General features: G+C 36.6%; 1 protein-coding gene across 4 annotated transcripts in view; it reads left to right on the plus strand.

Moving 5' to 3' along the window:
- The window catches only part of PTBP3 (polypyrimidine tract binding protein 3), a 101,544-nt gene that overhangs the window by 50,239 nt on the left and 27,330 nt on the right, over nt 1-23,975 (plus strand). For all 4 annotated transcript variants that reach the window (XM_027105189.1, XM_027105190.1, XM_027105191.1 and 1 more), the window contains 4 exons: nt 751-897; nt 8,743-8,907; nt 20,136-20,246; nt 21,734-21,902. In XM_027105189.1, the coding sequence (XP_026960990.1) occupies nt 751-897; nt 8,743-8,907; nt 20,136-20,246; nt 21,734-21,902 (592 nt within the window). The remainder of the gene's footprint in view (nt 1-750; nt 898-8,742; nt 8,908-20,135; nt 20,247-21,733; nt 21,903-23,975) is intronic.

Consider the following 23,975-nt stretch of genomic DNA (forward strand, 5'->3'; position numbering starts at 1 on the left):
TATCTTCTTAACCATTAAGATAGGGTGATAAAACCTGCCACCTTAAAGGTCTGTAAGTATCCTATTCCTGTCATAAGTTAATGGGAGTCCTGACAGCTAGGAGAAGCTTTATACAGAATAAGACATAAATACCAAGGAGCTTCTTCCATCTCAGTTCTTCTTGTGTTAGTCTTCAAATAGCTAATATTAGTACAGTGATTGCCAATATCCAAAAAAGGTCACTTGAATGACCCAAAGCAATATTGACTTAATGTAAGAAGTTCTCCCATTTCCCTGATTTGTACAGTTGAGTCTTTGCACCTGAATGCTCTAATTGTATTCATAAATGGCTGTTTTATAAAAAGGTAGAGAAGAGCAAATCATTATGCCTCATCTCTGTTTGAGAATTTTTTAGGAAGAAACTGAAAGCTACTACTATTTATAGTAGTGATGCACACGTTTATTTTTGCCTTTTTAATTATTTCTAGATTTTAGAAGAAACAGAAATAAGAAGAAAACCAAAAACCACATAAAATCATTTAATCAACTGGCCATTTCCCAATCCCAAATCGTTTATTGAACCCAACTTTTTTCAATTATGTTTTCAGTTACTGTCAATGATACACTTTGAAACAAGTCTTTTCATCCCCTTGGGGACAATGTGATTTCTCTTGAGAATACTGAGTTTAGAGCAAGCTGGAATGACAAAGTAGTTCTTAGCTGCCTTTCAAAAACATGAGCTTTCACTTTACTTTCTTGTGTTTATTGCAGGCTTTCTTAGAAATGGCTTCTGAGGAAGCTGCTGTTACTATGGTGAATTATTACACTCCTGTTACTCCTCACCTTCGAAGCCAGCCTGTTTTTATTCAGTATTCCAATCACAGAGAACTTAAGACTGACAATCTACCTAATCAAGCTGTAAGTATTAAAGGTATTTCTAAAAATAGTTATAAGAACACATGATATAATAACTTAAATTTAATTTTCTGTTTTTCAGAGGAAAAAAAATCATGTGTTTTTCTTCATCTTAGCATGCTCTACTGGTAAAGATTGTTTATGTAAATTCTTACCCAAAGACTTAAGAATAAGAAAGCACTGCCATTTGGAAGTAAGTTTGAAGATATGGCGTTAGAAATGGCAGATATTTAGTTTTCCCTTGAAACTGTTTTCATGAGTGGAAAAAAACATACATTGTTATGTCTCTCTTAAAAATCTCAGATGTGAAAGGAACTGTAGAAGTCAATCCTTTTCTTTTTACAGAACATGTAACATTTGTGTGTTTAGAAGTCAATCCCTTCTTTTTACAGAATATGTAACAAAGGCATTGAGAAGTTGAGTGATGCTTTTATTGTGATGTTAAGTAACTGAACTTAAGATGTTAATAAGAATTTGTATAGATATGTTCATTAAATGAATTTTGACTCTCCAAGGTGAATGTGCAATATAGAATATGAACATTTCTTACCTAATTTTCCAGTTTTTATTTTGATATAATTCATGTTCAAACTTCTGTGTCTCTCCAGGTTGATTTCTAAGTAGCTAAAATAGTAATTTGAAGTAACTTCAGGGTAGGAAAAATTTATCCACAAAGCAAGTACATTTTAAGAAAGATTTTTTAAATTATGTTGAGAGCAACTTGGCCATGATACTCTTGCTCTAGGCAAAAGAACTCCTTCAGCTCTTTGACTCTGTGTTGAAAGTCATTATAATGCAAGCTGCTGAATTCATAGTTTTACACATTTTTAGAAACAGTGACATTTCCTGCACACAATCCTTAACTTATTAAGAGATATTAATGGCCTATAATAAACTATCTAAACTTAAGAGTAAATGAAATGTTAGATATTTTTAAATAGTATAATTATTTTAATGAAAAATTGCCTTGTAAATAGGATACATGCTCATGGTAAAACATTCAAACAATCCAGAAAAATAAAAAATAAAACAATCCAGTTACCCAGATATAACTAATTAACTAACATTTTGCTAACATTTTACTGTGTACCCCTTCTCTATTCAGGTTATTGTCTATGTATATAATTTTATACCAATGGAATCCTAATAGTTTGAAAACTACTGAAAACTAATTATTTTTTCTCTACAATATGTCAGGGATGTTGTTTCATGACAACAAATATAGAATTACTTCATACTTTTTATTTTATTTTTTTACTTCATAATTTTTAAATGACTGCATAATACTCTCTTCAAAAGGGCAGCCATCATTTATCCCGTTTCTTTTCTTTTTTTAATTTAACATCTTTATTGAAGTATAATTGCTTTACAATGTTGTGTTAGTTTCTGCTGTATAACAAAGTGAATCAGATATATGTGTACACATATCCCCATATCCCCTCCCTCTTGCATCTCCCTCCCACCCTCCCTATCCCACCCCTCTAGGTGGTCACAAAGCACCGAGCTGATCTCCCTGTCCTGTGCTATTCAGTTTCTTGTTGTTAGATTGAGATTGTTTGCCATGTTATGCTCTTACAAATAGTACTACAGCAGCATTCTTACATATCTTGGCACACATGCAGCATTATCTTATTTATGTTTCTGACAACAAAATTGCTGGGACTAAGCCTATGCATGTTTTATGTTTCAGTATATGTTGCATGATTGCTTTCTCTAAAGCTCATTTGCTGATTTAGGGTGCCACTGATAATATATGAGCAAGCAGTTTTCCTGTCCATCTGTGTTAATATGCTAGTTAACAAATTGTATCTTATTGTTTACTCTCTTTTATTTAATAACTTGTAAAGTGTTTATAGTGATTTCTGTTAATGCAGTTTTTCCCCGATTTTTTCAATTGTGGTAAAATATATATAACGTAAAATTTATCACTTTAACCATTTTTAAGTGTATGGTTCAGTGGCATTAAGTACATTTTCATTGTGCAACCCATCACCACCATCCATCCCCAGAACTTTTTCATCTTCCCAAACTGAAACTGCATACCTGTTATACACTTATTCCTCATTTCCCCTACCCCCACCCTGGCAGCCACCATTCTGTATACTTTCTGTCTAGAATTTTGTCTGCTAATGCAATTTTTAAAATATTTTTATATAATAGTCAAATCTCTGAAGTTGTATTATGGTCTCTGACATGGGTACCATACTCATAAAAACCCAGTATAGCAAGATTAAAAACATTTTTTTTACCTATATTTTCTTATACTTTCATGTTTTGGTTGTTTTTATTTGTAGTGTTTAAATCTTTGTTTTGTTAAGAATATTTTGTGGGTGGAGAGTGAGGCTTTGGTCTTTCTCTTACTCCCAGTGACCAGTTTCTCTTTTGTTGTAGTTGAATAACCCATTTATCAATATTATCCATTCATGGGACTTCCCTGGCAGGCCAGTGGTTAAGACTTTGCCTTCTAATGCAAGGGGTGTGGGTTCGATCCCTGGTTGGGGAGGTAAGATCCCACATGCCTTGTGCCAAAAAACATAAAACAGAAGCACTATTGTAACAAATTCAATGAAGACTTTTTAAAAAATGATTCACATCAAAAAAAATCTTAAAAAATATATATATATCCACTCTTGTGAAACTTGTCTTTTGTCATGGTCTAGTTTTCCATACACAGACTATGCGTATTTACAACCCGCATGTATACACTTGTTAGACACGACTACACATTCTGCTTGCGTGACCCCCATCTACCCTCATGTGTGTGTGGCTCACATGGTATGCAGTCCATGTCTAATATGGACTACCTTTTGGATTCTGTTCTGTTCCATTCCTAATTCAGTGTCCCTAAGGCTTAATATGTTGTAGGGCAAGGCCCTATTCTTTACCCTCTCTTTTTAGAAATTAAATGGATAATATGTTTTGTTTATTTCTCAGGATGTATTAGAATTATTTTGATAACTCCTAACCCCAAAAAACACAGAATTGGGTTGATTTTATAGATTTATTTGTAGATAATTAACATGTCTATATTGCTAACTGATCCTTTTGAGGAGGAAGTTATATTTTATTTCCTATCTTTCAGAAGAATTTTTAATTCTCCTTCATGTAAGTCATGCAGTTTTCACATTAGTGTTATTCCTAAATATGTTAAATTCTTAAAGATGATATAAACAATAAAACTCTTAAAGACTGGATTATTCCAAAGGGAAACAGTGAGAAATCCCAGTTGCTTGGCAACCAAAGCCAGCCCAAATGACCTAGTTTATTCTTAGATAGCCTTGATTTCTTCCCAGTACCCTTTCCATTTTGTTACTTTTGTCCATTTTTTGCATTGGTGTTTGATAAAATAATATTTTTCTTTTATTCAGAGTCCTACACCAAAGCTGAAGTCAAAATTGAAGGTCCTGTTTGCATATATAAAATGTACCAGATGTTTTTTTATTCAGGCAGCCCTCAGAAACTGATAAATTACTGTTTCATTCTCTTCTCTTTGAATAGCAAGATATCCCAAAACATGCACATAACTTCTTTTCCAGCTTATGGACATACTTGGCAGAGGGTCAGGTGAATATCAAGTATCTTTGTCCCTTGGTTTAAGCTAAAATTATAGCTAAAAAATTTAGATCCTATTTTGAGGTACAGCATTTGAGGAGTTGTTGTATTAATATGATTCATTTTTATATAGACAGTTTTTCTTGACCTTGTGGGTGGAAGTTTATAAATTTGCAAAGAGATGACCATGGAAGGATTTTCCCTTAAAAAATTTCCCAAAAAATCATCCAACGGAACACTTAAGATCTGTGAATTTTGTTGTATATTCATTTCCATCTCAATTTTAAAAATGGCTTCTTCACATTATCCAGGCATGTTTAAATTTTACATAAAGTATATATACCTCCTCCACCTCAATAAAATATTTGTTGATTTTTCCATCATACTACTGCTGTTTCCTTTACCACTAGTTAATGTAACCATTCCGGAGGGTTTGTTGCTGAAACATTTAAAACTATCCCATAATAAGAATTCTGCTGCCTCATAATGTTTAGTATCAGATACACAGAAAATATGTCTTCTGTGTATCTGAAATATCTCTTCATGTTAAGAAGACATTTCTTTTTTTCCCCCCCTCACTTTTCTGTTGTCCTCAGTGGAAAGTATGCCTCCACTTTGATTTTTTTTTACTTAAATATATTTGCCTAATTAAAAATTGAAACTGTAGAGTTAATTATTAAATAAATCTTTTTCTCAGACTTTTATTGTCAAAATAATTTTTTTGCATGCCTGCTATGCAGAGACTTTTGTACTCAATGCTCTGTGAAGTACTAATACAGAGTATATTGACAACTCTAGAATGATACGGACAATATATACCATGGCTTCTCATGTTTCTCCACTGTGGTATCTTCTATGCCAAAGAGGAAAGAGTGAAGGAAGAGAAACAACAACAGTAGCAACAATAACAGTAATATAGCAGCAATAAGCATGTATATAGAATTGTTTAATAAAAAGGATTGATAGAATGATTGATGGGTAATGAAGTAAAGTCAGTGAGGTTGGGAATTCCCTGATGGTCCAGTGGTTAGGACTTTGCACTTTCACTGCCGAGGGCCTAGGTTTAATCCCTGGTCGGCAAACTAAGATCCCACAAGCCGCGCAGCGCAGGCAAAAAAAAGTTAGTGAGGTTAAGTTTACTTTCAGTTGTGCAGGCTTCGTTTTGATAAGATTTAATCATCCTGATAGAAGAAGAAAAGGCACCATTATTCCACTGAGAGCCTCACTATGATGATTTTTCCTAGACATTATGAAGTTGTGATGTCCATTGTGGTAGCTGCTAGCTAAATGTGGCTAAATTTAAATAAATACAAAAATAAAAATTTCAGTTCCTCAGTTGCACTAGGTACATTTGGAGTGCTCACTGGCCATTTGTGGTTAGTACTGTCATATTGCATACTGTAGATGTTGAACATTTCCATTATCACAGGAAATTCTGTTGGACAGCACTGTTGGTCTTCCATGTCTCTACTTAACCTTTCTTTTTTCTGTGTGTGTGTGCACGCAATACAGTTATAATAACTACTTTAATGTTCTTTTCTGCTAACGCTAATCCGTGTGTTAATTCTGAGTCTTTTTTGAATGACCTCCCAACATCATCATTGCCTATTTAAAGGCTCAAAGTGGAAATGTGAGCCGGTTTTCAAATTTGAAAGCAGTACAACCCTTTTTTCCAAATAAAATCTTACTGGGGAGCCCACTATAAAATAGATAAACTGCCATGTTTGAAGCAGAATTAGGATACTCAGTATTCCACACACTTGGCTTTACGAGAACATAGTTTTGAAAGCTAATGATATAAAATATTCATATAATTTATATATTGTTCTCAAAGATGATTTGGAAACAGCATTTGGTAGTTTGTGTTTTACTTGATATATAAAAGTCTGTATATGACATTAAAATGCTGTTAAAAGGTAAAAAAAAAATGTATATAAAAGTGGAAGTTGTTCAACTCTTAAGCATGCAGAAAGTAAAAGACTGCCACTTTTCCAGAAAGATACTTATTTTAATGTTATTTTTCATAGCAAAATGTTGGAAAGCTACTCATCTCACATTAGAAAGGTGGTATAATAAATAGTAAATTAAAAATTAAAGTCATGAAAACAAATGTTCATATAGAAAACAAAGTACTGAGACAAAGTACTATGTTCTTTAAAATTGCAAGTGAGTACAATATGTAGAAATGAAAGAATCTGCATTAAAGTGGTAGGATTTTTTCATTTTGTGACACAGTTTACTAATTATCACCATTCTTAGGAAATTATAAGTACGGAACAAAAGACTGATGAAAACTTGCATTTAATTTCAATAATCATTAACCGTGCTTTTTTTCTCTTCAATTTTCTCTTTCACCTACTTTATTTTTTAAATAATTGTTTTTTTTTGTTTTTTTTTTGTTTTTTTTAAATAATTGTTTTAAATTTTGAGACAGTCACAAAATTTAAAAAGAGTTACAGATATAATACAAAGAACTGTTGATTCCTTGAGGCATTTGGGAATAAATTGTTAATCTGGTCTGTGTTCACTGGCCAAACTTTTAGTGTGCATTTCCTTCAAAGAAGAATATTCTTCTACACAACCAGAATACAGTGGTCAAAATCAGGAAATTAACATTTGATGCATTACTTCCCTCCAATCCTCAGTCCCCGTTCAAGTTTTTCCAGTTGTCCCAATAATGTTTGTTCCAGCAAAATAAGCATTATTCATAACCACATGTTCCATTTAGAAATCACATCTTCTAGTATCCTTTTATCTGAAACAGTTATAGGGTTTTTTTGACTTCGTAACCTTGACGCTTTTGAAAATTATGGGCTACTTATCTTTTAGGCCATCCCTCAATTTGAGTTTGATGTTTCCTTGTGATTAGATTCAGTGTATGTAGCTTTGACAGGAATGTCACAGAAGTAATGCTCTTTTTTTCTCGTTGCATCATATCAGGGAGCACATAACTTCAGTTTGTTGCATTATTGATAGTGTGCTCTTTAATCACTTGATTTGGCTGGTGTTTGCCTGGCTTCTCCACTGTAAAGTTGTGACTTACAAAGGGGGAAAGAAGAGTGTTTGGGGGAAGGTACTTTAAGGCAGTGTAAATATACGGTTCCTTATCAACTGTCAATTTATATCAGCCTATGGACTGAATGTTTCCCATTTCATTTGATGGGTTTTTATTTGTTACAGTCATTATTTTGGTTCTCAAATTGTCCTATATTTGGCCAGTGGGAGCCCCTTCCAGCTGTCTTCTGTGTCCTTTTGGCTCGTTCCCATCATTCTTTGAAAACTTCTTCGCATTCTGGTACAAAACAGCAACAGCAAAACCCCCACAAAACCAGAAAAGTTACACACTCATCTTGTGCTTTCCTTGCTCCAGCTTTAGAGCTGGACATTTTTTAGAGCACCTGCTTCCTTTTAGTGGAGCATGATATTAAAAAACTTCTCTGCCTGCCCCTGCTTGGATTCTAACATTTCATGCCAGGCTGCCCCTCCATTGAATTACTTCCTTAGTCCATTCAGGTCCCCATGGACCGACCTCCTCTTCACCCTGCTTAGATTATTTTTACTACATGTGGACCCCTTCTTAACTCTCCCTGGGTTCTGACAGTCCTGGCTAGGCTACTCTCCTCTGGATGCCTTTCTTACCCATCTCGTGCTCCCTAGGTTCTGACAGCCAACAGTGAGCCACCCACTCACAGATACCTACCTTCCTTACCTTGTTTGGGCTCCGATTTCCCTTACCAGGCAGACCTACCACATGGATGCGCTCCTTGCGTTGCTCAGGCTCTGATGCTCCATGCCAGGATGCCTTTGTATAGGGATGCCATCCTGCCCCACTCTGAACCACCACAGCTCCTCTCTTCCTGCGTATTTACACCTATCATATGCCACCCAAAGGCTTTAGAACTCAGTTGTTCAGGGAGGAAAAGAGAAGAGGGGGACTTCAGTGAATTTTTTAAAGTGGCCTTTGATGTTACCCTTCACGCTGTCTTTTTTCCTATTGTCATTTAAAAATTAGGAAATAAAAGTTATATCCAAATTTTCTTCTTTTTTGGCCATGGTTTTGTTTTCATTTCTTCAAGTAAATTTAAGAACTTTCTTAAATACTGTGTCATTGTGATAAGAAGGCAAGACTTTTGATTCTTGACTGATTACAATTTTAGGATGTATGCATCCAGAGAAAGTAGATATGTATATTTTTATTTAACTATATTAACTTCATATTACTTTACATCAACTAATTTTAAGGATTATATAATGCTTCTGTGTAACCACAAGTTCTCATTTTGCATTGTTAAATAGAGAGCCCAAGCTGCACTGCAGGCTGTCAGTGCTGTCCAGTCAGGAAGTCTGGCCCTTCCTGGAGCTCCTGCTAATGAAGGCACGGTCCTACCTGGGCAGAGCCCTGTGCTCCGAATAATTATTGAAAACCTCTTTTATCCTGTTACCCTGGAAGTTCTTCATCAGGTAAGGAGGAACACTCTTATGAAAGCAGAGTCAAATATGACCTCTGTAACTTCGGATGTTTTATGTCTTTAGTTTTTCAGGTTGTTGATTTTGGTTAATGTATTTGTTTAAATAATAGTAAAAAAAAATCTTCAGCATCCTGTTTCATGCAAGAAATAGTATCAATTAGAGATAGTTTGAGTTTTTCTTTTTTTTTTTTTTTGGCGGTACGCGGGCCTCTCACTGTTGTGGCCTCTCCCGTTGCGGAGCACAGGCTCCGGACGCGCAGGTTCAGCGGCCATGGCTCACGGGCCCAGCCGCTCCGTGGCACGTGGGATCTTCCCAAACTGGGGCACGAACCCGTGTCCCCTGCATCGGCAGGTGAACTCTCAACCACTGCGCCACCAGGGAAGCCCAGAGATACTTTTTTGAAAGCCTCCATTTTCTAACTTAAATACTTGATTTAAAAAGGTATGTAAGAATTCTATTTTTTTATACCTAAGCATGAAAATGAACAAAGCACAGACTCCTATAAAAAGCACCAGTAGTAGTTGTTCCTCAGAAAGTACCATCAGTATAGAAAACAACTAATCTATTTGTACTGACTCCTCCCTACACTTGAGTATTTTTATTTTAAAAACTCTGAAAGGAAAATATGAGTAACTTAAATAAGGAAGTATCATGTTAAATACTAACTGATTCTCAACATAGCTTTCATAGACTACCCATTACTATGTCTAAACTGTCTTGATAAGAGGCAGTGTACCACATCATGGCCTACTGTGAAGATATAGAGTTTAAGAACTGGAAGATCGATCACCTACCTAGTTACATAATTTTGTATTGAATAAAACTGCGGCTCAGATACTTGATGAGTTGAATATTGTAAAGAGTAATTTAAGAACCAGTTAGAATTCAAGTCCCCTAATGTCAACTCCAGTATTCCATTTCATTATACTTGACAACCTAAGTATAAAAATTATTTTAAAACACTAAAATATGTTATATGCTTATTTTCATATTTATTTATTTATGGCTGCGTTGGGTCTTCGTTGCTGCGTGCGAGCTTTCTCTAGTTGCGGCGAGTTGGGGGCTACTCTTCGTTGTGGTGCGTGGGCTTCTCATTGCGGTGGCTTCTCTTGTTGCGGAGCACGGGCTCTAGGCACACGGGCTCCAGTAGTTGTGGCACACGGGCTTCAGTAGTTGTGGCATGCGGGCTTCAGTAGTTGTGGCTTGTGGGCTTTAGAGCGCAGGCTCAGTAGTTGTGGCACACGGGCTTAGTTGCTCGTTGCGGCTTGTGGGATATTCCCGGACCAGGGATCGAACCTGTGTCCCCTGCATTGGCAGGGGGATTCTTAACCACGGTGCCAGCAGGGAAGTCCCTATTTTCATATTTATATCTCATTATTATTATTATTATGTATTTTTGCGGTACGCGGGCCTCTCACTGTTGTGGCCTCTCCCGTTGCGGAGCACAGGCTCCGGACGCACAGGCTCAGCGGCCGTGGCTCACGGGCCCAGCCGCTTCGTGGCATGTGGGATCTTCCCAGACCGGGGCACAAACCCGTGTCCCCTGCATCGGCAGGCGAACTCTCAACCACTTCGCCACCAGGGAAGCCCCCTCATATATTAAACAGCATGATCTCAGGCCAGTCTAGACTCATTTAACTGTTTTCCAAACCTTTGGATTTGTACTACTGAATGAAGAGTCATAGGGGGGTGTGTGTGCATTTAAGAATTGAAATGTATCCTATCCTATTCTCACATTTTACAAATAAGGGTACTGGGGACCTTAGAAGTTGTTACTTTCCCCACAGTCATTGTACCAATTGGTGATAGAACTCAGATATATTTCCTAATATGGTTCATGTGCTATGCATGTAAATATCAAAATATACCATTTATTATGCCTACTTTATTCCCTGTGATAGTTTCCTGAGTACCATTTTCTAAATATGTGCATTTGTGAAGCATGTCCTATGGAGGGTTTTAGCAGTGGTATCCGTAGCCACCGTTGTTTCCTAAAAGTGTTCAGCAGTTACTTAAGTGATTGGTTTCTTTGTTCTGGTGGATTTTCTTTTCTACTGTTTATCCCGCAAAGTGGCATTGAACCCTCTGTGATCCATCAGCATTTTTTGTTTGCTTTTGCTACTGTGGCACTGTAGCTACTGCTAACTTCTACTGCTTTACAGAAGATGTTATTGCACCTGTGGCTCAACATTGCCATCAGTCAGCAGTGAATTTAGTCAAGGTTGTGTGGTCCTGTCTTGTCATTCCATTTGTCATTTCCCTCAGACCAGTAACAAACCTTGTTTCTTTCCCAAAAGATCATGGGTCCTTCAGGTGAAGAGAGGTAATTGAGAGTCTTCAATAGTAACCATTGGGATAGGACTCTCAGCCCTTTAGTTATGGCACTCTCCTGTTTAATCCTTCTTCACATTGCTGTTGGAAAACACCAAAACTTCTTAGCAAGGCACTTAAGTCCCCATGTGCAGACTTCTCCCCATCTCTTTAAGCTCACTTCCTAACTCTTCTGCTTATTTAACACCCTAGCTTTTCTGGCCCTTTGACCCTCTCCCCCTCCCCCCCTCTTATTTCTGTCCTTGTCCATTTCTGTCTTCTATTTCTTAGGCCTGGAACACTCTTTAGGGAGATAGCCACTTAGCTGAATCTACATCATTCCATTTGCAGCTCAAATTCACCTCCTCAGAGAGTCTTTCTCTAATTACGTTAATTTAGCCCTCTCCCCCTGACACTCTATTCCATTGGCCAACTAAAATGTAGTATAGCATAATGATTAAGGATACAGTATCTGGAGCTGGTTTGAATCCCAGCTCTACCACTTACTACCTCTATAACCTTGGACAAGTAACTTACTCCCTCTATGTCTTTTTCTTATTTATATAATGGGGATGAAGATGGTATCTATTTTATACCTTCATTGTGTGGATCACATGGGTTAATGCATTTAAAGCACTTAGAACAGTGCCTGTTACATAGTAAGTGCTCAAGAAATGTTAGCTGTACTTATCAGATGCTAGTAAATTGCATTGTAAGAAACTGATCCTTGCTCTTGTGGTCTTGTGGGTAAGATGTAATTTCATAAGTAATAGCATAAAATGTGATAAATATTGTGATTGGAAAATACATGGAAGTGTGGAGTTGGTTGCACATGTTATAATTAATTAGTAAGTAGAGTTGATATTAGCTAAACTGCTCTCTAACATCTATGGAAGCTAGTGTTTTTCCTTTAGCTCATGGTGAGGGGATTAATGATGACTGAGATAGGAGTGGTGCTATTTCAAATGAGGTAGGTTAGGGGAAGTGTTTACACTATGACATTTGAACAGAAGCTTGAAGGATGTGAGGGCGTAAGTTATGTGTATATATGGTAGAACAATGATGCAGTCAGAAAGAACAGCAAGTGCAAAGTCCCTAAAATGGAAGTGTGCTTAATGTGTTCAAATATCAGAAAAAAGACTATATCATTGGCGTGTAAAAAATAGGGAAGCCATAAATGATAGGCTCAGAGAAGGTGTTAAGACTAGATGATGCAAAGCCTTTATAATCTTTACACTGAGTAAAATAGGAAGCCATGGAGGATTTTGAGTAGAGGAGGGAGATGATAGGTTTAATGTTCTTGTTGCTATGTTAAGAATAAACTGTAGGCATAAGTGGAGGCTCTTATCATAGTCCAGATGAGAGATGGTGGTTACCCAGGTGGGGACGTGAGCACTGCACATGGTGATTACGTATATATTTGGAGTGATTTGCTGATGGGTTTAGTAGATGTGGGTTATGGAGAGAAAGAGAGTAATCAAGAATGCCTTCCAGATTGAGGATATGAGCCTCTGGTAAAATAGAGCTATCTTACACTAAGATAGTAAAGACTGAGGGCGAAAAAGATTTAGGGCAGGGGTGGGAGGAAGGGGAGGAATCAAGAGAGTGTTTTGGACGTGTTAAATTTGAGATACCTGTTAGACAGCCAAGTGGGAGATGTTGAAGAGACAGTTGGGAAATAAGTCTGGATTGGGCCTAAGAATTCACGCTGGAGAATTGGTAATCATTTGCATATGAGTGGTAATTAAGGCCATTGGATTGGATGGCATCACTTAGCGAGTATTTGTAGATAAAGAAGGCATTCATCAACTGTTCCATTACATAAACTCAACCCTGCATTCTAAAAAATTTCTTTGTGTACTGAAGGAGTAGGTGAAAACAGTATTTTTGTGGAATCTATTACTTCCAAGTACTGTTATATATGGGGTTACTTTATGAATGTCCAAAAGGTGAATCTCTTCAGGATGAAGGACTTATCTTTTTGAATTACAAAATAAAGATAAATAGCTTGCAAAAACCAGTTATTATGGTATCAAATAAAAGAATCAACACTAGTAATACAACACTAGTAATACAAATTCTAATTCTTAAATCTTGCTGTTTTGTTGGCTACAAAAACTATTATAAACAAATTGTGGCCAATGTGCTTGCTATTTTTAAAAGTTCTAATATAAATAATGCTTTTTACAAGTGAATACTGGTGAACAGTTTCTGGCAAGCCCTCTTTATAAACATCACCCTGAAGATTAATTTTATCAGAATTTGATCTTTAGTATTTTATTAGTCCCATTTTAAAGTCTGAAAAGATTAAAATGCACGAGAAATGTCAAGAGTTGAGTCTATGTGTTTCTTATGTTTATGACAGCAAAGTAAATATATTAGGAAATAATCAAAGACCTTGTAATCTATAAAAATATATATTAAGCTTTCCTAAACATTGATCTTTTGAGACCAAATCTATTTAAAACTGAGTATTTTGATAATTATAAAAAGTTGTTAAAAACTACACTTCAGGCATTCCTGAATTCCCCAATGTTGGTGCTCACTTACTTTATTCAAAAGTATCAGATTGGGGACTTCCCTGATGGCGCAGTCGTTAAGAATCCGCCTGCCAGTGCAAGGGACGTGGGTTTGGGCCCTGGGCCAGGAAGATCCCACAGGCTGCGGAGCAACTAAGCCCGTGCGCCACAACTACTGAGCCTGTGCTCTAGAGCCCGCGTGCCACAACTACTGAAGCCCACGTGCCTAGAGCCCATGCTCTGCAACAAGAGAAGCCACCACAATGAAAAGCCTGCGCACTGCAACAAAGAGTGGCCCCGGCTCACCGCAACTAGAGAAAGCCCGTGCACAGCAACGAAGACCCAATGCAGCCAAAAATAAATTAAAAAAAAAAAAAGTATCAGATTGATCTTTGCAGCTACTCTTTCAGTAAATATGATCCAGGGGACTCTAGAGAGCTATCCATGGTTAGCCAGTTGAGTTCATTCATATTCTCTTGGCACATTCAGATGAAAATTACACAGCCAAACACATCTGTCAGGGAGGATATGCTTCAGGTTTTTGTTCAAGTTAAATGAGGGAAAGGAATCGAACCATTAACAAAATCTGAAGGTTAAGTGGAAATTAACTAGGTTCTGTAGCATAATACAGTATAAAATCCCAAATTTTAGAGCAAATTATATGCTCTTGTTACTTCATTAACAAGATATTTTACATCAAAAATATTTATCATTTTAAAAATTGCATATTGCCATAATTCTTCAGTCAGATCTCAGAGTATAATTTGTTATCAGTTAATAATAAGCATTTACTCTGTGCCTCTTATATGCCAGGAATTGTACTCAATGATAGAGAAATGATATACCTTCAAGGACCTTTCAGTCTAAAGGAGACATATATAAACAAATGTATAGACCAATGTAAATAAAACAGCTAGATAAATATTTGTATGAGGCCTAGAGGGGATATTAATATTTGGTACTAGAGAATGAACTCTATTGAGATTTGGGTGAGGCTAAGGATTTTCTGGTGGCATTATTCCCTGAGCTGAGTTTTGAAAAAGATAAATGAAAATTTACTAGGTATTAGGTAAAGAGTTACAGGAAAAGGGAAAAGCCACATGTATAGATAGGCATGGAAGTCCAAAACCACTTAGTGTATCTGGAGAACTACTATAGACAGTTCCCTACTGTTGATGTAAATAGTGTGGTATAAAAAGTGTGAGGAAATGAGGTTGGAGAGGTACACCAGGGAGAAGTTGTGTATGTTATACCAAAGAGCTTGGATTTTACCATGTAGATAATGGGGAGATAGTGAGGAATTTTAAGCAGGGAAAAGTATAATCTGACTTGTACTTTAGAGCACTACCTGTGTCTGCAGTATGAAGGAGGGAGGTTAGGCAGTTATTATATCTCCTTTTATATATATACATACACATTTTTAACATTGTTACTACTTTATCAGGCGAAAAAAAAAGCAAACAAACCTCAATTGATGCACTTACAATATATAGATTGATGTGTGTGCATGCATGTAACACCATAGTATCACCAAGGATGGAAATTAAGAAAACATAATACCTTTTCCCAAGAATGCTTATACCTATATCTTAAAGAAAGATACAACATAAAATCTTTGACAGCTGAGAAGAAAGTAAATTTGGTATTCTTCTATAAACTTTAAGAATATTATCTAGGACATGAGGGTGTGCTGAGGAAATAACCTGTTACAAGGCCAAAGTTTTCATTAAAAGAACAAAACAAAAAATTTCCTAGTGTTTTTCAAAATACAGTTATAATGAGGGGTTAAGGTCTCAAAGTTCTAAACCCTGAAATATGACCATAATGAAATTAGCTACATTTTATTAAAAGTTTTAAATTTCAATAAAGAACCTTCAGACTATCTAACTTTTAAGGAATGGCATTTTCTGGTGATCCCTTCCAAGACAAATTGGTTCCACAAATCTTGTTGATCTTCTTATTTCTTATAAGAAATGTTTAACTCGAAGCTAATAATATATTAAAGCATATCTTGCCAAAAATGAGTATTTGGACTTTAGGATAGTTATTTTATCTTGGAGGGTGGTAAAATACACATAAATTTTATCATTTTAACTTTTTTAAATTGTACAGTTCAGTGGCATTAGGTACATTTATATTTTTTTGCAACCATCACCAAATAGCATGTATCTCTAGAAATGTTTTCATCTTCCCGTTGAAACTCCTGTACCTATTAAACAGTAACTCCCCACCCCATTCCTCCCTTCTCTCAGCCCGTGGCAACCACCATTCTTCCTCCTGTCTGTGAATTTGCCTACTCTAGGTTCCTCATATAAGCGGAATCACGCATCATTTGTTGTTTTGAGACTGGCTTATTTCCCTTAACTCATTGTCTTCAGGGTTCATCCATGTTGTAGCATGTGTCAGAATTTTGTTTTTAAGGCTGAATAATATTCCATTGTACGGATATACCACATTTTGTTTATTCATTCATCTGTGGATGGATACTTGAGTTGCTTCCATCTTTTGGCTATTGCAAATAATGCTGCTATGAACATAGGTGTTCAGATTATCTCTTTGAGTCTCTGCTTTCAATTCTTTTGGGTATATGCCAAGAAATGGAGTTGTTGGATCATATGGTAATTTTCTTCTTAATTTTTTTTGAAGAATCCCCATACAGTTTTCCATAGCCACTGCACCATTTTACATTTCCATCAACAGTGCACAAGCGTTCCACTTCCTCCACATCTTCCCCAACACTTAATCTTTTCTGTTTGTTTTGGATTTTTTAATAGTACCTGTCCTAATGGGGGCGTGAAGTGGTATTTTGTTGTAGTTTTTATTTGCATTTTGATGATTAGTGATGTTGAGCATCTTTTCTTTTTTTTTTTTTTTTGGCCACACCACGCGGCTTGCAGGATCTTAGTTCCCTGACCTGACCAGAGGTCGAACCTGGGCCCTTGGCAGTCCTAACCACTGGACCACCAGGGAGTTCCCATTGAGCATCTTTTCAAGTGCTTGTTGCTATTGATTATCTTTGGAGAAATTCAAATCCTTTGCCTGTTTTTAAAATTGGGTTTTTGTTGTTGTTGAGTTGTAGGAGTTTTTTTTATATTTCTGTATATTAACCCCTTATCAGATTCATGATTTGCAAATATTGGCTCCCATTTTGTGGGTTGTCTTTTCAAGTCAGTTGATAGTCTTGATGAACATAAGTGTCCATTTTGATGTAGTTGAATTTATCTATTTTTTCTTTTGTTGCCTGTGCTCTAGGATAGTTATTCTTTTTTTTAAGATTTATTTTTTATTTACTTATTTATTTTTAGCTGCATTGGGTCTTAGCTGCGGCATGTGGGATCTTTATTGAGGCATGCGGGATCTTTCGTTGTGGCGTGTGGGATCTTTATTGAGGCATGTGGGATCTTTCGTTGTGGCGTGCAGGATCTTCGTTGCGGCATGAAGCCTTCTCTCTAGTTGTGGCATGTGGGTTTTCTCTACTCTAGTTGTGGCACACAGGCTCCAGTGCGTGTGGGCTCTGTGGTTGTGGTGCAGGGGTTCCAGAGCACATGGGCTCTGTAGTTCGTGGCATGTGGGCTCTCTAGTTGAGACACGCAAGCTCAGCAGTTGCGGCACGTGAGCTCAGTGGTTGTGGCGCACAGGCTTAGTTGCCCCACAGCATGTGGGATCTTAGTTCCCCGACCAGGGATCAAACCCACATCCCCTGCATTGGAAGGCAGATTCTTTTTTTTTTTTAATACATTTATTTATTTTTTGGCTGTGTTGGGTCTTTGTTGCTGCGCATGGGCGTTCTCTATTTGCGGCGAGCAGGGGCTACTCTTTGTTGCGGTGCACCGGCTTCTCTTGTTGCAAAGCATGGGCTCTAGGTGCACAGGCTTCAGTAGTTGTGGCTCACGGGCTCAGTAGTTGTGGCTCGTGGGCTCTAGAGTGTAAGCTCAGTAGTTGTGGCGCACGGGCTTAGTTGCTCCTCAGCATGTGGGATCTTCCCAGACCAGGGCTCGAACCCATGTCCCCTGCATTGGCAGGCGGATTCTTTACCACTGGACCACCAGGGAAATCCCTAGGATAGTTATTCTTGATCATTCTTTCTGATAATTAAAAAGCAGGACCATTTGCCTATTAAGGAGACACATACATAGTATTTGATAACAGCAAATTCTTAGCAGCATAGGGAATACTTATGTTTTTATCCTTAGAAGCAGAAGGGCAAGTTTCTGGCTTATTAAAATCCAGATTTAAAATGGGATGTCAGAGGAAAGCAAAATGCATTGTAGTAACCCTGGCCCTGAACTTGTGGTGGGGAAGTATAACAAGTGTTGTAGATTTAAAATGGGATGTCAGAGGAAAGCAAAATGCATTGTAGTAACCCTGGCCCTGAACTTGTGGTGGGGAAGTATAACAAGTGTTGTAAGAGCATTGGTAACCAGGGGTCTGTCAGGAAACTTTCCCCCAACTCTGTTTATTCTGCTTCTCTAAAGACTCCTTAGAGACGCCTTCCTTGAGCACCCTTGCACCTTCCCAACTTGCATTCCAGTTCACTCTCATCCCTTTCCCTTTTATTTTTAAAGCAAAACACTTTTTTATGACCAGACATTGTTATTTATTGGCTTATTTGTTTATCGTCTGTCTTTCCTTATGAGAGCAGAGACTCGTTTCTTTCTTTTTTTTCTTTCTTTGAGGATTTTCCAGGTTATTTTTTTCTGTTATTGATTTTTAGTTTAAATCTATAATTGTTTGAGAACATACACTGTATGATTTCTGTTATTTTAAATTTGTTAAAGTGTGTTTTATGGCTCAGAATGTGTCTATCTTGGTCAGTGTTTCATGCAAAATTCAGAATGTGTATTCTATTATTGGGTGCACTGTTCTATAAATGTCAATTAGATCCAGTTGATTGATGATGCTATTCAGTTCAGCTATATCCTTCCTGATTTTCTGACTTCTGGATCTGTCAATTAGTGACAGAGCGGTGTTAAAAGTCTCCAGCTACAATAGTGTTTTTATAGTCCAGCAGCTTTTTTTCTTAAGTATTTTGATTCTTTTTCATGAAGCACATACATATTAAGGGTTGTTATGTCTTCTTGGATAAATGACCCCTATTATTATTATATACCCTCCCTCTTTATCCCTGATAATTTTTCTTCAAAAGTCAGCTTTGTCTAAAATTAATATAGCTGTACCAGCTTTTCTTAAAAATTAGTGTTAGCATGGTGTATCTTTCTCTCCCTTTAGCTTGAGTCTTTATATTTAAAGTGGGTTTCTGATGAATAACCTGGAGGTGGGTTTTGTTTGTGCTTTTTAAAAAGCCCACTCTGACAAGTATGTATTTTAATTGGCATATTTAGAACATTCACATTTAAAGTGATTTTTTATATAGTTGGGCTTATATCTACTAGGTTGGTAACTGTTTCCTACTTGTTTGTTGTTTCTTCCCCCTTCTCTTTCTGCCTTTTTCAGGTTTTTTTTTTCCTGTTTCACATTTTGTTTTTTACTAGAATTCTTTAGAGCATTTTTAGTTCACAAAAATCTTGAGCAGAATATATATACCTCCTTACCGCCACAGACATACACAGTTTCCCCTATTATTAACATTAGTATGGTACTATTGTTTAAAATTGATGAGCCCATATTGAGACTCTTGTTACTGTTTTGTTCACTGCTGACTTTCTAGAGCTTAGAACAGTGCTCTATGAGTATTTGATGAATTATTAGAGCATTGAACATTCTGTTGTTCATTTTGTTGAATATTTTGTAGTTTTCCTGTCTATAAAAATTTCAAGTAGATGCTGATTCTCAGGCTGAAATAGTTGATCCGTATGACTCTTCCACTTCCAGGTATATGCTTTGTAACACCAACATCTCATAGCATTAATTAATTCCTGTTGTAACCTCCTGATTCAGTATTGTGCCATTTATGACATGCTATAAAATAGGTTAAATATTTAGTGCCTGTTATGTGTCAGGCACTGTTTTAAGCCATGCACGAGTGTTGAAACATGAACATCTTAGGCTTGATTGAAGTGATTTTGGTACCGATAGTTTTAATAGAGGAAATTATTTTCATTTGAAACTGGGATTCAGGGGCTTCCCTGGTGGCGCAGTGGTTGAGAGTCTGCCCGCCAATGCAGGGGACACGGGTTCGTGCCCCAGTCCAGGAAGATCCCACATGCCGCGGAGCGGCTGGGCCTGTGAGCCATGGCCGCTGAGCCTGCGCATCCAGAGCCTGTGCTCCACAACGGGAGAGGCCACAACAGTGAGAGGCCCGCGTACCGCAAGAAAACAAAACAAAACAAACAAAAAAAAAAACCTGGGATTAATGAATCAAGTTGTATTTATAAAGATATGTTAGCAAGTTTTTTCCTTAAATTTAACCTAATGTGAACTTTTTTCCAGATATTTTCTAAATTTGGCACAGTCTTAAAGATTATCACCTTTACAAAGAATAATCAGTTTCAAGCCTTGCTTCAGTATGCTGACCCATTGAATGCACATTATGCCAAAATGGTAATTATGATCTTTTTTTCATTTTTCAGTTGTTAATCAGTCACTTCAGTGATACCAGAGAAAGCCATCATGTCTTCTCCTTTGCTGTAGTTTACCATGTGTTTTTTTTTGAAAATTGTAATAAAATATACATACTGAAATTTACCATTTTTAAAAGTACTGTTCCATATGCTCTTCTTATAGTCTAAAAATTACTTCTTTCTTCATATGAAATGGTTTCAAATCACCTATCATTTCTCAGATTTCTGGGACTCATTTCTGTTTGTCCTATTTAAAGTATAGAGTTGAGCACAGTACTTCTGATATAATCTGACTAATAAAGTAGGATTATCTTTACCCTAGTGCCTCATTTACTTATATTAAGTGAGCCAAAGATTGATTGATTTCAGTATTTTTGCAACCATATTCACTGTTGAATTTCATTGAGCTCTAAATTGCTAAAGACATTAAATCTTAGGAAATATGCTGCCTTAAATTCATATTGTCTTCTTGTTAGTACATGAGTGCTTGACTTTTCACAGGATGTAAAACTTCACATTCAGTTTGGTTACGTTTGACCCATCTCCTATTGAGATCTATCCCTAACTCTAATTCTGTCTTGTATTGGTATCTGAATTATTTCTAATTTTTTTCCAAAGATAGGGACTAAGGTTTATAGTACTTTTGTGAATCACAAAGTGTCTAGTTCTTGATTAGGAATAACATTTATATTTGCTGTACCCTCTACCCACATATATTATTTTGTACCTTCATGATGGCATACTGGTCAATAACTATCATGATAAGTCAGGGGTTTTTGTATATTTGTATGGTTTTTTTTAATTGATATTTTTATGTTTTGGTTTCTGGTATCTATTTTTATAAATTGAAGTGTTTGTGGAAGTCATAAGTAGCTATAAATATCCCTTTGGTAAGTCTTTATTATTTTCAAAGGAGGGTTTGCTGATTTTTGGTCTTGTATCTGATCTGACTCAAAACTTCCCTCAAGTTTATTACTCAAAGAAAATAAACTTAACAAGAAAAACAGTAAGTGGTAGATAATATTTCACATATTGTGGTTCTGACAGGTACCATTTACAAAGGCTTTATTTCATCTTAACCTATATAAAGTACACTAAAATGAATTAAGATGAAATGTAAAATTTAGAAACATTTAAAAAATAATCATCATAATAATTAGTACAATGTACAATAATGTATAATAGTTTTCTAAGCTTATACATTTCTCCTCTTCCGTTTGCTCTTATCATAGACAGGATAGAGATTATTATCCTTACTTTACAGATGAAAAAACTGAGAAATAGAGATTTTCATTTTCTCTCTTAGGCTCACACAGTGACAGAGTTAAAAGTAAACCCAGGTCTTTGGCTTTTAGTTTAGTCCTCTTTGCTTTATGCCTGATTGCCACTCTGTCAAAATAGAGGCTACTTGATTTATTATTGTTATTATCTTGTAAAACATCATGCTTTCTTACATGCTTTATTTAGGCTCTGGATGGCCAGAATATCTATAATGCATGCTGCACTCTGCGTATTGACTTCTCCAAGCTTACCAGCCTTAATGTGAAATATAATAACGACAAAAGCAGAGACTTCACTCGCTTAGACCTTCCTACTGGTGATGGCCAGCCATCCCTTGAACCCCCTATGGCTTTCGGTGAGTAGTTCTCTTTTGGGTCACAGAACAAGCTTTCTGAAGTTAAAAGTTTCATTTATTAATCCATATATGTCAGGTGGTTTCTTCTTGGATTCTCTCAGGATTTCTAAAGAAAAGTGAGAATCATGGAACGAAAATGTGTTCATTAATTGAATCTTAATATTAGTAGATTCTATTAGTTGGCAAAAACAAGTGGATACCTGAAATTGAATTTATTTTCTAACATTAATATTACTCATTATTTATAAACCATGCAACCATTTGCTTGAAATTAATAGTCTTATATATTACCACTGGTTTAAATAAGTTGATTTATAGGGTTGGCCAAAAAGTTCCTTTGGTTTCTAAGTACAAATAAAAGACACATTTTTCATTTTCACCAAGAACTTTTTTTGCGATACACGGGCCTCTCACTGTTGTGGCCTCTCCTGTTGCGGAGCACTGGTTCCAGACGTGCAAGCTCAGCGGCTGTGGCTCATGGGCCTAGCCGCTCCACGGCATGTGGGATCTTCCCGGACCGGGGCACGAACCCGTGTCCCCTGATGAAGGCGGACTCTCAACCACTGCGCCACCAGGGAAGCTCCACCAAGAACTTTATTGAACAACGTATTCACCCTTTTGTTCCACTACCTTCTGCCATTGTTCAGGCAACTTCATAATTCCATCTTCTCAAAACTTTTTATCATTTTGAGCAAAGAACTGTTCCAGGTGCCTTTTACAGTCTTCCGGGAAATGGAAATTTTTTCCATTAAGAGAATTTTGTAAAGACTGAAATAAATGAAAATCCGAAGGTGCAATGTCTGGTAAATACAGCAGGTGAATCAGAACTTCCCAACCAAGCTGTAACAGTTTTTGTCTGGTGCTCAAAGAAACATGTGGTCTTATGTTATCCTGATAGAAGATTACGTATTTTTTGTTGACTAATTCTGGACGCTTTTTTGTCGAGTGCTGCTTTCAGTTGGTCTAATTGGGAGCAGTACTTGTTGGAATTAATCGTTTGGTTTTCCAGAAGGAGCTAATTAAAATAGAGGACTCCCCCTCCCAATCCCACCATATACACAACATCCCCTTTTTTGGATGAAGACTAGCCTTTGGTGTGGTTGGTGGTGGTTCATTTCGCTTGCCCCACAATCTCTTCCGTTTCACATTATCGTACAATATCCACTTTTCATCGTCTGTCTTAATTTGTTTTGAAAACAAAACGTTTTCATTACGTTTAAGTGGAGAATCACATGCGGAAATACGGTCAAGAAGGCTTTTTTTCGCTTATGTGGAACCCTAACATCAAAGCGATGAACGTAACCAAGCTGGTGCAAATGATTTTCAGTGCTTGATTCAGATATTTTGAGTATGTTGGCTATCTCCCACATGGTATAACATTGATTGTTCTCAATTAATGTCTCAATTGGATCGCTATCAACTCAACTGGTCTGCCCAACTGTGGAACATCGTCCAGCAAGAAATCTCCAGCACGAAACTTTGCAAACCACTTTTGACATGTTTGATCAGTCACAACACCTTCTCCATACACTGCACAAATCTTTTTGTGTGTTTCAGTTGTGTTTTTACCTTTCTTGAAATAATAAAGTATAATATGCTGAAAATGTTGCTTTTTTTCTTCCATCTTCAATATTAAAATGGCTACACAGAAATTCACCAATTTTGATAAGTTTTTTTTAAAATGCATGCTGATCTGATAGCTGTCACAATACAATCTAACAAAACTGTTTCAAATGAAGTTAAAGACAACTAAGTGCTACTAAAGGTGTCTTACAGAAAAAACCGAGTGAACCTTTTGGCCAGCCCAATATAACCAGCAAAATACTGGTATAAGTGGTCTTAAGAGAAATACGTTTCCTTTTTTAAGTAGTGATACTTTAAAACAAGGACCTAAATTAGTAGTATGTTTTTCCTTTATTCAAAGAAGAGGATTTACAATTTTTTGTTTTTGTTTTTTAAACATCAGAACTTTTCATCTTAACCCTAAGTTTGTGTGAAGTTGCATTTTTGCACTAATAAAAGTAGTCTTCTGCATTACTCATACAAATGTTGCTTTGGAGAGCTTCCTTCTTT

The sequence above is a fragment of the Aethalodelphis obliquidens genome, unplaced genomic scaffold, assembly GCF_003676395.1.
Source record: "Aethalodelphis obliquidens isolate GAN/ISIS:26980383/991018 unplaced genomic scaffold, ASM367639v1 scaffold7, whole genome shotgun sequence".
Lineage (NCBI taxonomy): Eukaryota > Metazoa > Chordata > Mammalia > Artiodactyla > Delphinidae > Aethalodelphis > Aethalodelphis obliquidens.